The sequence below is a fragment of the Pelobates fuscus genome, chromosome 3 (genome assembly GCF_036172605.1).
Source record: "Pelobates fuscus isolate aPelFus1 chromosome 3, aPelFus1.pri, whole genome shotgun sequence".
In the NCBI taxonomy this organism is placed as follows: Eukaryota; Metazoa; Chordata; class Amphibia; order Anura; family Pelobatidae; genus Pelobates; species Pelobates fuscus.
The window spans coordinates 121,640,236-121,657,468 of NC_086319.1; the positions used below are offsets into that span (position 1 = coordinate 121,640,236).

The window sequence follows — 17,233 nt, forward strand, 5'->3', positions numbered from 1 at the left end:
ATATCAGTATAGTAGTTTAAGATTGCAGTCTATATGTAGCAAAGAAAGTCTCACATTCACATTTGAAACAAATTAAATAATGTGTACTTTTAGAAAGACCCGGAAAATGTTTATATAACTTGTACAGAATAAAACCAAAATTTTTAGCGTTATTAAGAGGCGAAGTTCCTTTGGGACAATAAAGCCTATAATAAAGTAGTTAAAACACTATATTTTATGAAAATGTACAATAATGTTACGGGCACAGAGTGATACCAATGCCAAGACTGTGCTATGTGGGATAGGCTATTCACGTACAATGTCGACATCATCGTATTTATATTTTTAGGAAGAAATTTAAGACTCGATCAGGTGACACAGTGCGGTTAGTGGACTTACTAGAAGAAGGTCTGAAGCGCTCCATGGACAAGCTAAAGGACAAGGAAAGAGATAAGGTGAAGTGTTCTCTTACAGCACAATCTGTAATTTTAATGAGATATTTTAGTACTGTCACATAGTGACACTGACTTCAAAGTGCTCCACTTTATATCAAAGACAGGTTCAACTTTTGAATAGACCCATGTGCCTGTTGTTAGATGTAAGAAGTCTTATATTGTGGTTTGGGAGTTTTCTTATCTCCTAAACACTCGGCCTCACTTCTATTCATCGTACTGAATGCATGAAAAGCAGCCTATTTGCAGCCCATTTCCATGATAGAGAGTAAACAACTGAAGCCTTGTTATATGTTCAGTATATTATACAGGCAAACGAAATAAAAAAAGGCAAAGGACCGTTGTGAAACATCACTACAAATAGTCAGAAGCACAAATGAAAATATACATGCCAGTAACAAATAACAAAGGGTTGATGAAGAGATACCATCAACGATTTCTCTACTGTGTGTTTACTGTGCTCAAAGTTTTTGACATCATCATCACATTTCTTGATACTACATAAATGTCATTAGTCCTTTCATAGACTGATTTGCACCAAAATATCCATCCCCAGCAGAGAAGGATTATGAGAACATTGGGCAGGTTATTTGTTTGGGGCACCCTCCTTCATTGTTCACATAGGGCTTGTGAATGGGGCCGGGCATATTCATTGGGCCTGGGGACCCTCTCTATACTCTGGGCTCTAGGTGGCTGCCTAAAGTCACATTATGGTGACATTATCCTGTTTGCTCCACAGAAATTGTAAAAGGCACAACATCTGCTATGATATAATTTCAATATATTTTGCTAATGGTTTTCACATTTCGGAGTAGTTAATCAATTGTGAGCACATTCAAATTATTTGTAGGAGGTGCTGCTTTTTGGACACATTTACATTTGGGTGTGATCACAATGAACTTTAAAGAAACACTATAGCTTTAGGAATACAAATATGTATGCAATAGGTATTTCTAACGTTGCAGTGCCCTAGTCACCATTTAGCTGACCAGGCCAGTGCTGCCAGGGTTAAAAGAGGTGATTATTTTACTGGATAGGCTGTCTTCTTATTCTTTGTTTTTTCTACTGTAAATAATTAGATTTGATCACATTTAACTGATGCATACCATTTATAGCTTTCATCAATATGTTAACCCAATCTATGCAAGACCAAATGTCATTTTTATAAAAATATCAACACAACGTGATAAAAACATTAAAACTAATATATATCATAAAACAATGCAAAAAGGGTACCAAAACCCGCTTAACCCTCCCTACCCCATCCCACCATAATCCTTCTTCCCCTTTTTATAATATTCATATAAATTATTTTCTTTATCCCCCCCCCAAAAAAGGTTAATTGTCGTATATAAATACATATTATATTGTTACAATTATATTGCTGTGTTCATTCTTGTGTATGCTATTTATGTTAACTGATATGTTAGGGAGCTGAGCTTCGTCGTTTGCATGCCTTTTATTGTGTGTTCTGCATTGTGGGTTGGTTTCCATGCCAGCTCATTTAAATTTTTTTCTGACCTCCAGAACGGATTAATTGTTTTTCAATGCATTCCTATGGGAAACCGTGTTTCGGTTTACAAACTTTTCGCAATAAGAAACGTCCCGGAGAATGCATTAAATTCATAAACCAAGATCTCACTGAATATGAGGTTTCCCTACCCTGTTTAAGAGAGCTATTGGAGTGAATATCTCCATATATTGCAGAGTGGGCACTTTGAAGCATTATACAATATAAAATATATATGATTTGTTTAAGTTTCTATGCACTTACAACTTACCTGCTCTTTGCATTGAAGGTTCTGACTCCAGAGGAACTAAAAGCTGCACAGACATCAGTTGCCTTTGGGTGCATCAAGTATGCTGACCTATCCCACAACCGAATGAATGACTACATCTTCTCATTCGACAAGATGTTGGATGATCGTGGGAACACAGCTGCCTACCTTCTCTATGCATTTACCAGAATAAGGTATGCACTTATAACTATCCTAAACAAGACCAGTGCAAGTAACCAGTGGTTTTCAACCAGTGTACCTCAAGCCCCCTCAAAGTGTGACATGAACAAATTGACTTCTGGGCTGTAGTAATGCAATCCTTACCTGTGTGGGCTTTTTTATAAGTATAATTGAGATTTCTATTTTAGAAAACTTAGCACTAGCAAGTCAGCTTAACTAGAAGTAGACACACCTATCAAGTAAGGCTGCAATAAGATGTAACACAAGTTGCTGATAAAAACAAGAAAACAAAATGTGTACCATTGCAAATGTTCTCTGAGATCGCATTATTTCACAAAAATCCAAGGCACACTGATATGTATCTGTTGCATTAGAAGATTCAACCACAATTTACGTGATTCCATGCAGCCTTTAACTGGATGTACTTTAACCCCTTAAGGACACATGACATGTGTGACATGTCATAATTCCCTTTTATTCCAGAAGTTTGGTCCTAAGGGGTTAAAGGTGTGTGATATTCAAGAACACGGACATAATAGACTCAAGTCCATCAAGTTTAGTCTTTTTACCTTTCCAAAAACACACAGTTACTGATACAAACTTAGGATTACACATTATTTTATAGTGTTCTTATAGTTGTGAGTCTATTTGAGCAGACATGAGTTATACCACCATGTTCACCACCCCTTTAAGGAGAGCTCAACAACTGGGACCATGCATGTTGCAGAGAATGAAATACAGGGTTAGGGTCTATCATTGTGTTTCTTACTTTCTATGGTAAGAAAATAAGGGTAAAACATGGGATTAAAAAATATTAGAAAACGGCTTTCTCATTTTCTGTCTCTCGGACACGTGAATTTCCACCCACTTGCAAATATTTAGAAACGAAGGGAAAAAACTCCCACAAAATATTAGATGAGAGATAAAATGAATGTGGTCCAGTTTTACCACACTAGGCACACACTGATACTTCGAAAATAACTGTATGTAATAGTCACATAGACACCAACATTCTAAATCTGCACAAGTATATCAGTAGAAACAAAATCGGTCAGAGGTTATGGTGTTTATTGTATCCACCTCTCCAAGGTTAAAATCAATGCCCAGATGCACTTATACCAAATTTTAGCTTTAATTACAAATATTATAAAAAAAAGAAAAGAAATCGACAGTGTAAAACCGTGAAACATATTTGTCAACTGTGAAGGGACATTTACATGATTGCATCCGTATTAGTATGTAAAAACAATATTTCTGATTTTGTAGAAAGGATATGTACTAATCACTTTAAATCTTGGTAGTATTTACCAGTTGGTGTCTGACAGCAGTTTATTTGTCTATCAAGCTCAGAATAAGAACATAGCTTTTGTAAAGTCAGTTTATTACTGTAAAAACATAAAGAGAAATTGTAAGCACCAAACTCACATCATACTGTGATGGTATTGGTGCGTAGGTGTAAAACTTTGCCATTTCATAAAACTGCTTTATTTATATTTGGCCAAACATTACGTGTCTAGTAGCTGTCAGACAGCCACTAGAGCCCCTTCCTTTAGTAAGATCTTTAATTTTCCATGGTATTCTTTTTGGCCGTCCTCACGCACAGCATTGGATTCAGTGCTCCGCTATGAGAACTACTTGATTGTTGTTGCTTGGAATTTGCCGCATATGCACTGTAGGCCCACATTGCTTCTCTCTGTGCGAAAGATTGCAGATTTAACCTTGGACAAACAGAAGATATTGTGTCAAAATAAGTGTTTAATGGCTATTTTGTTTGTGTTTCTAAACTAATATTTCTTTTTAACATTGGTGTTCGTTTAGGATAACGCCATAAAATCTGTTAAATTTTGGTAACATTGCAATTCTCATGCAGATCTAGAATGCTCAAGTGCCTGTTAAGGTTCAGAATATTTTGAAAACTTGTCATGTCAAGAAACAATATTTCACAATAATTCATACTGTACTACATATTATACAAACAATATAATTAAAACATAGTTTTGTAAATAAGGAAAAAATTAAATACTTATGTTTTTTTTTTTTTTCAAGGTCAATTGCAAGATTGGCAGAGATCAGTGATGAGGCTCTGCGTGCTGCTTCTCAGAATACAGAGATCACTTTGGAGCACGAGAAGGAATGGAAGCTTGGCAAATGTATCCTGAGATTCCCAGAGATACTGCAGAAGATCTTGGATGACCTCCTTCTCCACACACTGTGTGACTACCTGTACGAACTGGCCACTACTTTCACCGAGTTCTATGATAACTGCTACTGTGTTGAAAAAGACAGACAAACTGGTAAGTTCTTTTGAACTCTGACGTTCACTTGATATAGAATTTTCAGAAATAGCCAAAAAGTTCCAAAAGTAGCTGGTATGGTCAATTTTACTTTATGTAACACATCTAGGTAAGCTCCTATGCACTACACCTGGTCTCATCAAATAGTTTGCCTATGTATTATGGTAATATTTTTTTTTGTTTATTGCTTTTCTGTAATGGGGGAAACATTTATGGATTGCTTTTATTCAGTGTATATGTTGGACTACCAGTTTAAAACAAAGACTTTTGTTTGGGCATACCCATGTAATGTATTCTAAGCATGTTGGCTTGTTTCCCGACCGTTGTTTCGGAAAGTATCACCCCCAGTGTGCACACTTCAGTTTAGATGCTGATCCTGAAAGCTAACACCAAAAGTAAATCTAAACCAGATAAATTGCTAAGGCAAACCTAAAACCACAGCATGTCAAGTAAAAATAAACAAGCTTTTATTGGCAGTACACTAATCAAACTCCCTGATGGTAATTAAAATATAATCATACTACTATACTACAACACTGTTCAACCTCTGCCACATTGAGATGTAAAAAGCACAGTACACACAGTGATGGCACAAAGTAGAATCCAAATGCAGAACACAAAGAGCAGCCAGAGAGGATTTATCTCCTACCTACACAACTTATATGAGCAGTTGGGGGAGATCTTCTCTGCATCTGCTCCCCATTTTTTTCAAGCCCTGATGCAAGTGGGAAATCCAGGCTGGAATCAGTCAATTTTTTTTAATGAGTCGTATAGATAATGCAACTAAATATATTTAAAGGGACACTATAGTCACCAGAACAACTACAGCTTATTGTATTTGATCTGGTAAGTAGAACCATTCCCTTCAGGCTTTTTGCAGCAAACACTGTCTTTTCCGAGAAAATGCAGTGTTTACATTACAGTCTAGTGATAACTTCACTGGCCACTCCTCAGATGGCTGCTAGAGGTGCTTCCTGGGGCAGTGCTGCACAGTGTGACCTCTGCATGGAGACACTGAACTTTTCTCATAGAAATGCATCTGTGCTGGCTCTGCCCCTGATCTGCCTCCTTGACAGTCTCAGCCAATTTTATTGACTCAGACCACCACTTCTAATGATTTCAGCAGACAAGAGACCGAGCCAGCAGCTGCAGACCTTATGACAAGTAAGATTTTACTATAGTTAGGGAGGCATGGGGGGAGGGGGTGTCAGGATGTCTATATGGTGGTTTTAACACAATAGGGTCAGGAATACAGGTTTGTGTTTTTGACCCTACAGTGTTCCTTTAAAAAGGTTGTTTTTTCTTTTTTTGTAAAGTTTTGTTGTTTTGTTTTCCAGGTCAGATAGTTAAAGTGAATATGGCCAGAATGCTTCTGTGTGATGCAACTGCTGCAATCATGGCGAAAGGATTTGACATACTTGGAATTAAACCTGTACAGAGGATGTAATATTTGTGCCATTTTCTCCGTCCGTCATATGCAAAGAAACCATACAATCATCTACTTTTCTAAAGAGTCAAACAAAATGAAAATAAAATTATTTGATCAAATCTGTTTCACGCTTTCATTTTACAGATGCAAAAAAATAGTTTAGATCAATGTAGAAACTGCTCATTATTTTTTCTCCATGCTTTTGGCAGTCCCGTGTTTTCTGTTTGTGATGAGAGAAATCCATTTTCTTGTTGTAAATAACATGCATAATGTATTTTTCTGCAGGTTGAAATGCCCCTTTAATACACTGCTGTACTGACTTCTTTAGGTACAGGTGGCCCATGTGTGTCCTGTATTGGCAGGTTGATAGTTAAAAACATGCTTTTACTTTAATTACATGAGCTAATTAACGGACATTTATACGTTGCCATAGAAAAGGAACATTGTTTTCCCATTATTTTACACTTCAAGACCATGGAAGGAAATGCTTGCCTTAAAAACGATTTTCTGAACAAACAATGATTGCAGGGGAAACTCACATGACATAATACCCCGTTTCCACACTGAATTCTTTTACATAATTCTGAATGTTAAGATAGGAATCAAACTGTCACCATTTGTCATAAGAGGACCAAAGCTCATTTTAAAGTTGTAGAGGACACACAGCTCTTATCCTTGATGGGAGGGGAGAGGAGTAGAATGAGTACTCAATACTGTCAATATGTTGTTTCATCACTGATTCAGTAAACTAGAACGCCCAAGATGTTTAAAGCAATGCAGTACTGAATTCTTGACTTTTTTTGAATATTGCTACAGTAATTACAGATTAACCATGAAAAACACAGGAAATGGCCATGAGCATATAAAAATTACATTACAATAACCCGCTCAAACGGCTTATGTGCGGCATTAAATAAACACGGTTTACCTATTTGGGACTAACCAGTTTACAGTCAGTGAAATTGCAAACAACTCACTGTTAACATGAAAGCCATGTCTTTTGATGTGGTCAAGCTGGGTTGGATGGTTACCACTGCAGACATACAGTAGTCCCCAAAGAATCCAACCTTCCAATTTGAGTTTAGGGCCGGATCCCCAAGGACGGAATAGCACACCCGCCCGCCGTTCTGAAGGGGTTAAATAGATAGTGTCCGGATCACAACAACTTTGTCTGACACACAGATGGTATAGTAATGTTTCTTATGCCTGGTGGTAAGGATGGATGAAAAGCAGAAGACCCATACTGCCCCTATTCCAATAACCTCTGTGCAGCTGGGAGTTAAACAGAAACAACCATGAACATTTACTCATCATGTAGGCCTAGTGCGTGTGTGCATCGCTGTGATATTGCAGAAGGAAAAGCCTGACCCAACACTGAGGGACTTTGGCGCTGTAATCAGGTAAGTCAAAGAGAAATGTTTTTAACCCTTTGTTGATTGAGGGGGAGGGGCATAGATGCTATAATGTTCCTTTAAAACCGTGTTCAGTGCTTATGTAGCCTCATCTTAATGTCTGGCTATTTCAAAAGGTGTTATTTTTGGAAGGAGTAAGATTTAAAAAGGTTAAGGGACCATAGTCAAACTTTTTATATTAAAACAATGAATTGTTGAATTAAAATACAGCCAAGCTTTTCCACAAGTGGTGCCAGCAACAAGACACATTTAGAAGAGAAAGCCATCAATACAGAGGTATTCATAACTTATTTTACACATCGCCTCTGGGGTTAAAGATACTGTGGTCTGTAACGCACATCCTTCTCAGCCAGGAAATGGTGTCTATAGGGACATGGGCTCACAAAATGCAATTGCATTATCAGTTTTCTTGACGGACACTAAATAAATCTCTAAAAACAAGCTTTGTTATACCTACCCACAGTGTGTAGTTGGATTGTGGTGTGGTATGGTATGGTATGGTATGGGTGCAAAACAACATTTAGCCATAATATTGTCAGTGAACCACCTTCAATGTTACCAAACCCTATCCTAAAGACAAAGCAACTGCCCAGGATGTAGGCAAGTCTTAATTTTGTTACAATTGAAATACTTACAAAACCATTTGCCTCAAGGACTAGAATAGGAAGCAAAATAAGTTGTGAATTTTCAAGAATATATAAAATTTTGGGAACTAAAAACGTAAAGAGAAAAAAAAATATAAACATGGTGGGCAAGGAGATTCTTTTTAAACGGACACTATAGTCACCAGAACAACTACATCTTATTGAATTTGTTCTGGTGAGTAGAATCATTACCAGGCTTTTTTTTTTTTTTTTTTTTTTTTTGAGAAAATGCAGTGTTTACATTACAGCCTAGTAGTAATGTCCCGAACAGTTCGCCAGGGACCATTCGCCGGCGAACATAGCTCGGTCCGCCCCCTATTAGTCATGGAGGTGGGAGGCTCTGGGAGGGTAAGTAAGATACAAGTAAGATTTTGCTATATTTATGGAGGCATGAGGGGCCCAGGGAAGCTGGATGATGGTATTAACCCTACAGGGTCAGAAATACATGTTTGTGTTCCTGACCCTATAGTGTTCCTTTAAGTCAAAATATTTGGTCTAAAATGTAAATTCCCATTTTGTGATCACTGACATGCTTGAGTTTTCACTAATCTCTTGTAGTAAGCAGAAAAAAATATTTTTATTTTTGAGGAAGTACAGAGAATTGTATATAAAAAAAAAAAAGGTTAACGACTAACATTTTAAGGGAAACTGAATTAGGAGGTTAACAAAGTTTTAGGAGTTTCAAAGAGCTCCACAGCAATTACTACAGTGATAGTGTGCAACTAATTTGTGTTTAGAGACAAATTATTAGCACTCTGCTATACCCATTTACTCTGGTTTAACCCCTTAAGGACACATGACATGTCAGGATTCCCTTTTATTCCAGAAGTTTGGTCGTTAAGGTGTTAAAGAAATAGCCAAGCTCCAAAAATTATTCACATACAAGATCTTGCACCAGTTGATCGGTCTCCGTTTTTTAATAATAATAATAATATTTTAAAAAAAGCACAAGTAGCAAATAATTGTTTTCAAAGTGCTGTACCATTTATTTGATGTACATTGTCTGTTACATTGCAGTGAGAATTTCCACCATATGTTGAACTGTACAAGATTTTTATTGCAAAGCTACATAAAAATGATAAATATATGCATTTAGCTATTGGTGAGAAAATATATAATTAAACTAAGATTAACATTTTACAGTGCAAAATATACAATTTTAAAAAATTTATATAAAAATATATATATATATGCCATTTCCTTTTTGTAACAATTATTCATACTAGTAAAATACAGAATTCACGCTAAAACAAAAAAAAAAAAAAAAACACATACAGCTAGCTAGTGCCACGCACGTGTCTTTATTATTAGGATGGTTTGAGTAAGAGAAACGAGGTTGGTCCAGCACCCCATGTACTCTGTTACATTCCTGTACTCGTAGCACGAAGTCCTAGAACAGTGATGGTCAATGTTGGTACCCCAAATGTTTTAGCTTCATTTCCTATGACACTCAGTCAGCATGAATGGCAATACAAATTTGGCTCACAAACACATGAGAATGCAAAACCAGCCATCACTTTTTTTTTTCTTCTTGTTTTGCATTTAAAAACCAACTTCATATACTAACAAATGTGAAGTGTGCATATAAGAGATGCTCTTTTAACACTGATAAAACAGCTATGTACATTGTAAAAGATGCACTTTATTTTAAATTAAAAATGATTTTGCATAAATGCTGCACTGGCAGTTTTAGTTACTGAGAAAGGCACATCTATTCTGAAATGCTCACACCCCCTTTAGGAATGCTGAACGCATCACACCCACCATATCTTCAGGATTTCTTTTTAAGTAAAGTAGATTGAACGTATACAACATGAAATGATTTACTTTCATATAAAAAATATATATATATATACGAACATGGGCTATTGTGGAAAAACAAGAGTCTGGTTTTAATCGCTCTAAACTTTCATTTATACATTGGTTCTAGCCAGATATATTTAACTATACAAGTCTTTGGTTTCACGCTTCTGTACACAGCCGCCATCCTTAAGGAGACAGAAGCATACTTCACGTGCGGTGTGGTTTGCATCATCATAAAAGGGTTTATTGAACTTTGATACCTCCCAGACGGTAGCCTTGTGATTATTATGTGGGTAATAGGTCCTCTTGAAATGAAATTTGCTTTTGCCTCTTACAGTGATAGCCTCTGCAGTGGATGCTGGGACATCGAACTGTTCCCAGAATGGGTACCCTATGTTGCACATGCTGGTAAGAGGCACTTCAAGGATGAAGCAACGGTCTCCATTATTCATATTTAAAAAAATAAATTAAAAAAAGGGACTATGCAAAGCTCCAGTTTTAAGATTTCAACCTATTTTGTCTATGCATTATCTTCAAAACTGAATGTATGCGGTGTCATTTATTTAATCAGGCTGTTGCAAGAAGCATATTGCATATTTTTTTCCCACTTACGTTAACCTACGTTACGTTTATTACGACTTCTCAACTTGCCAGTGATTAAGCATAATTAAGGCTTAAATGGACCAATATTAAACTCTGATTATGAAGAGGCAGAAAACATTTAAATATGCAAATAAAAATGTCATTTTTTTTGGATCACTGTGCTATACTTGCATTTCCTGTTTAAAGGCACAATGCTTCAAACGGGAAATTACTTGAAATGTATTTAATAGCTAGACTTCTTTAAACAATGATAATGTTGGTAAGGATGCAATGAATTTATTGTTTTTACAAAGAGCTGTCATGTATCAATTAATTTATAGAAGATTTAAAGGCATATCCCTATCACTTACTGCAATCTTTCAAAATACTTTCAAGTCTCTTACTATTAAAACCAACTTGGCACAACGTTACCACTGCTAGAAGACATGGGCAATATTGTGCTTTATATACACAATTCAATATATATATTTCTTTCTATTTACTGAAAGGCTCAGGACACCTGCTCAACCTTCTATTCCAAGAAGTAAAGGGCGGGGGGGGGCACGTTATAAATAAATTATTTGATACAGTGAAAGTACTATACATTATACATTTTCTCTTGCAATATTGACATTTTTACATAAAGTTTATTTTTTGCTATGTATAATTGATTCAAGTACCTTTTCTTTCAACAAAAACATAAAAATACATATGTATATATGCTAAAAGATTTCCAAGGTGTACATGCAATTTATACCAAGATCATTTGACAGTAGAATATAAAACAGTTCTTGCCCAGCATAACGGTACTCCAATTTTTTTTTGTCTTGCTCCAAAACTTCAAAAAGTGCATGTTTCCTTGGCATTGCATGGACAGGACTACTCATATTATGGTTTACCAGATCTCTTTTTGTTAAAGGAGTCTTTTATTCTCATTATCTCTGCTGCACACAGATGGCCAAATACCCTGTTGTACCATTCAGTTGAATGCCCTCTGCAAAAAAATGTAAATAAAAAAAAACTGAGCATGTACTTTAGACATAGTTATAACATCGTAAAATAGTTTTTAAAAAAAACAAAAACACAACCACAACAAAAAACACACAAGACATCGATACAGTTCAATCAAAACACATGACACCATGGAGAACATATGACATAACATTTACAAACAGATCTGTTACTAACATTTGGGGTAACAGAATGTTCGTGCTCATAGTACAGATTACCAATTTAATGATCGTTATTCAGTCTACATAGTAAAGGGTAGACATGGCACGGGCAGCATGAGCTGTAGCCAACTCACTAGGATAGGCCATAATGGATGTATCTTGTGTGTAGAAAGAACCTCTTTGGTTCTTCATATCTGGATTGTTTTTACAAAAATGAGGAACAATCGGATAAGCTAAATGGAAAAAAATAATAATTCTAGAGTGGCTTTAGTAAACTACAACCCATCTGTATTGGGAATCACTCTTTCACTGGCCTTGGGTGTGCAGTTTACATTTTACAGCCAATCTGAAGATATGGATAAACATAAACCCTCATTGCAGAGAGGTTTAAGGGGAGATGCTCAATTACCAAATTAAAACAATATGATGGCTAGGATTGGCAAACAGGTTTAAGACACGTCCAAGTCTAGGAGGAGCTTCGTGCAGAAGCAGCAAATCTTTGGTATTTCCAGTAAACAGGTAAGTGTTTTTTTATTTTTACATCCCTACATTAATTGAGGTTAGAATAGAAGTGTGCCCTTCCGTGTAAATACAGACATTAATGAAGATCATACCTTGTGTCCATTCTGCAGACATGAGTCAATTTGCTCTTCTGAGTTCCAATGTTCTCTATGAGATGCTGGCACAAGACAACATGTCCCAGTATTCCACTGGGTGGAACATCTTCACAGTCAATTGATGTAGCAGCTAAGATGCAGGTACCACTTTGAGGGTCAGTCCTCCATGTTCTATAGAATAGAAGATTGAAAAATCTAAATATCACTTATTCATGTGTTAGGGGAGATAGATATAGATATATAATTATCTCTCTATATATATATATATATATATATATATATATATATATATATAGATATATCTATATATAGCTGGCAGCATTTTCATGCAACCACCAACTTTTGTTAAAGGGGCTAAACCAAGCACCATGACCACCTCAATGATTTCAAGTGGTCATGGTGCAGGGAGTCTGTGCGTGTAGTGTTTGACTGAAAAACGCTGCACGTAAAGTGTTAAAGCACTCTTTGTACCTCCAGCAGTGTCAGAACTGGAATTACAGGATGACTAATGTCCGTTCTATACATAATTGCTGTCTATCATGAGGGAGATCTTGGCCTTTTTAGGTTTTGCATTTTAAGGGGACGGACATGCCAGCCAAGGTTATTCCATCCAAAAACATTGTATTATTAAACACTGTATTTGGTTGGGGTAACCCTGTAAGTGGTGATGGGCAATATATGAAAAGTATTTATGAATAAAGTTTAGAAAATTGTGTAAAATAGCCCTTCATAAAGTGGTCCCTTCTGCCACATGCTAGGTTGTTAAGGAGGAGTGGACATACAAGGTCAGACCATGGATTACCTTAAAATCACATATTCTCTGGATGGCAATGGGGACATGCTTTCTGTTGAATAGTGATACATTTCGGTATCTTCATCTAGTGTTTCTATAATCTTGGACTGTTGAAGATTTGGATCCCACGTGTGTTGCTCTCTCAAAATGTGCTGTAACACCATCTGGGGTGTGCCTTCTATTTCAGTGGAGACTTTCCACAGCCTGAGAGGATATTCATTATTTTCTACCTATAACAAAATAGACAGAATCATTACTTACAGCCCTGAGCACAATAGATGCAAAACTCAAAATCAATATATTCCCTTTGTTTTAATCACTATATTATAAAGTGGTCTTGATATTGTCTACGGTATGTTAAAAGCCAAACATTCACCTGTAGTCAAAATGCCCCTTGACCTGGTATAGAAGATACATTTTAATACATTCTGGTATTGTCCATCATTCTCTTAAATCTCAAGAGTGTTGGACCTTTAAAAACATAACTCAGACTAAGGCAATAGGAGAAATAATCTCTAGACCAGATACAAAACAAAAGTACACTGGATGCCATTTTGCATGCAATACCAACCTTTTTATAAGCTAGGTCCACATGTTCAAAGCCAGAACACGCTACCCAACTTCGGAATTTATCCTTGGCATCTCGAAGAAGGTTCTGCATGGAATTCTCCAAGGAGATGAGAGTGTTGCAATGAGCTGCCAATGAGGTGGTTGATGTGCTTATAGCAACATGAGAAATGCTGCTTTGGGGTTGAGAAAACTTTGGACACAGGTCACGACAATATTCAGGGAGCTAAAGGACAATGAAAACAGAAAAAAATATTAAAATGTTGCAGAGTCAGAACACAAAGCAAATCTACTATGCCATATTGCTTCTTAACAATTAAGTAAACTACAATTTAAAAAATTAGAACATTGCAAGGAAACAAAGTTTGTGACGGTAGCGTTTACATGATTACAAAGGAGAACAGAAACATTGATTTATACAAAGTTGTGGCACATTGAAATTTCCTTTCAAAATTCAGGTCAAAAACCACAAAATTATGCAAAAAAAAAATACACCAAAAAACATTCCAAATCAGTTCTACTGGAGATTCTCTCTCTTGGCTTAAAGTTTGAAACGCGAACAGAAATAACTAAAAATAAACACTGAACGGAAATAAGCAATTTGCACTGCAAACAATGTGTGTAATGCGTGTTTGAACTAAGAGTGAATCAGTTTGTTGCTATGTAAGCATACACAATAATTCTATTACTCTTTAAAATAGTCTATTTCTACCACTTGGCTTTTTTCTTTCAATATATAGATTGGGTGTGGGGTATTTACCCCCTAAGAATCTCAAGAATATCAGAGGATGCATCCTTTGTCTGTTCTCCCCAAGATATCTGAATCCCTCATTTTTTATTCCAAGAAGCTTGCAATTAAGAACAAGCGCCAACAAATCCTTAACTTTTTTCCTGTATCTGGATATGGGATCAATTGGATTTTCACATATTTATTAGTTTTTTCAGGCTGTCTGGGAGAATACGTTGACATGTTTAGAACAGTGATCTAATCAGGTTTATGTATCACAACTCTGAAAATGTATTTCTTTTTCAGTTTACAAAGTACACAGCTTTGCGTCATTACTAAAACAAAAAAACACTATAATATAAGCAAGTATTTAACAATGATGTATTGGTAAAAATGGCATAAACATTAGGGAAAAGTGAAAATTACAAAAAAGTAATATATATATATATATATATATATATATATATATATATATATATATATATATATATATATATATATACACACACACACACACACACACACACACAACTGATTACCAGTACACAATTGTATTAAAGATAAGCAGAAACCATGTTTTGTTTTTGTTTTGCTTTTGTTTTGTTTTTTTAAAGGAAAACTCAAAGTAAGAAGAAAGGAAAAAATGCTTCTACGAGAAGTATTGGGAACACAGGGCATATGCATGGCGATCACTGATCTCTACCAAACTGATGCTTCTTATTGAATTTCTTTAGAAGAAGCAATGTATGCATAGTACGTACTTCTGCTGTGTGTGATGACAAACGTGAAAACATTCAATTTTCAAGCTCTCAAAAAGCACAAAGTTTGCACGTACAGGCAGTAAATGCAACCTTAAGCTCCCAAAATGAAATGCTTTTGGAAGAAATCTACACTTTAATGATATTAACCAACAATTTATATTTACTTGGTTAATTATAATTTTTACCGTGTGCGAAATACATTTTACATCCTCTGTTTCATTGACATGCAATGGACTGCGTAACACCTTAGATTACCTGAAATAGCTTGTTGCACTCTGCAATCATGTGAGCCAAACCCTGAGTTGCTGCCAAATTCTCACTTAAGTCTTTTTGGTCTGGTTTTCCAAGACTGTATTTCCTCTGGCTTGACCTAGACAGGAACAGGTGAAAACATTAAAGTTTATAGATTGCCATCAATGCTAGACATATTAAAGGAATATTTTAGAATCCAGCATCACTTGTAAATACCAGCATTACATGCTCCCCTCATTAACCAGCTGCACAGCAGGTCTTTAAATATGTAAACCTCTAAATTCCTTAAATAGCTTTATACCTAACCTACATCTGTTCCTGTTTCACTAAGAGCAGAGGTAGATGCTTATTTGTGCTTTTCCAGCACAATATTCTATGATTTTCCTGGTCAGGAAATTCAAATAGGTCCTTTTAAAAGTACTTCCAATTTTAAGTTCTACTCTACGAAATAGGCCTTAAATGTAACCGGCCTGGAGAGCCCATGGTACACTCAACAGGGGCGAATTTCTACTCTCCTATGGAGAGTGGACATTTTAAGGCCCTGCTTTAAAAATAGCTCTAGAATGCAGCAGCAGACTCCCCTTTTGCCAAATTCTAAAGAGAGGGGTAGTTTAGCTTTTTTAATAATCTTGCAGAGGATGTTAATCTACAGAGAAAAAAAAAAATATTCAGAGTTCTTTGGATTGATGCAGCATAACATCTGAAATAAAATGATGTTCTTATAATATACCTGAAATATAATGTCTAAGATTTTAACGCAATGTTTTTACTTTATGTGCGGCTAGGTGAAAAGAGATTTATTTCTCCCAGCCATTAAAAAGGTTTGATTTCCTTCAACTAAACACATTTTGTTTGGGGTTTGTAAACGTATACAGGTTCATTGGCTGATGTCCAGAGAAGCCCTTAATTGACTAGTTCTCATTGATTCAAATGATAAAAGTACCAATCTTCTCTAATACACCATGGACAAAGACTGTTGTGAATGTACAACCCATTTATAATCAACAGTAGTTTAAGGGATAAAGCCCATAAGGGGAACAATTCTTCTAATTTAGTGGCGTTTCCAGACTGTGTGAACGAATCTTTGCCATTTTCTATACCTCTTATCCGACAGAATCATATAGAAAACAAAATCTGAATGCATGTGTTTTGTCATTTCTCGTTTTGATTATTCTGAAAGAATGGTTTCTTTTGAAACCTAAAACAAAAAATGTCCTATAGGACATGATTACAACACATTTCCTGTGTTATCTAAAAACAGCTCTACTGGACAACTTTGTACAAAGCAGCGGTTGATAAGGCTTTAATCCTTCCAGCCAAGACCTTACAGATTATTGTTCTTTGAAGTTTAAATCCCAAAGTAAAACATTAACATCTATAGGTCTGCCAAAGCAGTTCAAAGTAGTCTTTTTAGGAAAAGAAATAAAGAGTAGATTTAAGAAGCCTGTAGGAGAAAAACAAACCAAAACAAAGCACTCATAGTTTCATGTAAAAAGAGTGCTTGATTACTTGAATGAGAATATGGAGTTAATCCTATTTAATGACTTCCTATCAAACTAGTTATCACATATAGTACATACTAATATGCAGAGCAGTGTAAGGAGATCTGAAGACTTGTTTCAACAAAAGTCTTGATTAGAAAGAAATCTTCTATAGATCTTTCTCAAAACAATTTTGCACAAATGTGACACTTTGAATTCTCAGCTTGATTACGGCAGCATCTATCCATGACTCCAAGATGAAGGACAAACGAAGGACAAACCCCTCCTAAATTACAACTGCAAGCTAGGT

The 17,233-nt window shown here is 35.9% G+C and overlaps 2 protein-coding genes across 4 annotated transcripts in view; one reads left to right on the forward strand and one right to left on the reverse strand.

Moving 5' to 3' along the window:
* RARS1 (arginyl-tRNA synthetase 1) overlaps positions 1-6,231 on the forward strand; it is a 32,233-nt gene extending 26,002 nt beyond the window's left edge. Inside the window, exons 12-15 of the mRNA XM_063447435.1 lie at positions 329-434; positions 2,231-2,403; positions 4,436-4,683; positions 6,021-6,231. Coding sequence (XP_063303505.1) covers positions 329-434; positions 2,231-2,403; positions 4,436-4,683; positions 6,021-6,130 — 637 coding nt within the window. The 3' untranslated portion in view covers positions 6,131-6,231. The remainder of the gene's footprint in view (positions 1-328; positions 435-2,230; positions 2,404-4,435; positions 4,684-6,020) is intronic.
* Positions 6,232-10,605: 4,374 nt separating this feature from the next.
* LOC134602504 (rho GTPase-activating protein 7-like) overlaps positions 10,606-17,233 on the reverse strand; it is a 356,266-nt gene continuing 349,638 nt past the window's right edge. For all 3 annotated transcript variants that reach the window (XM_063447440.1, XM_063447442.1, XM_063447441.1), the window contains exons 10-14: positions 15,446-15,560; positions 13,707-13,928; positions 13,145-13,365; positions 12,340-12,513; positions 10,606-11,547 (exon numbers count right to left, since the gene is read on the reverse strand). In XM_063447440.1, the coding sequence (XP_063303510.1) occupies positions 11,442-11,547; positions 12,340-12,513; positions 13,145-13,365; positions 13,707-13,928; positions 15,446-15,560 (838 nt within the window). In that variant the 3' untranslated portion in view covers positions 10,606-11,441. The remainder of the gene's footprint in view (positions 11,548-12,339; positions 12,514-13,144; positions 13,366-13,706; positions 13,929-15,445; positions 15,561-17,233) is intronic.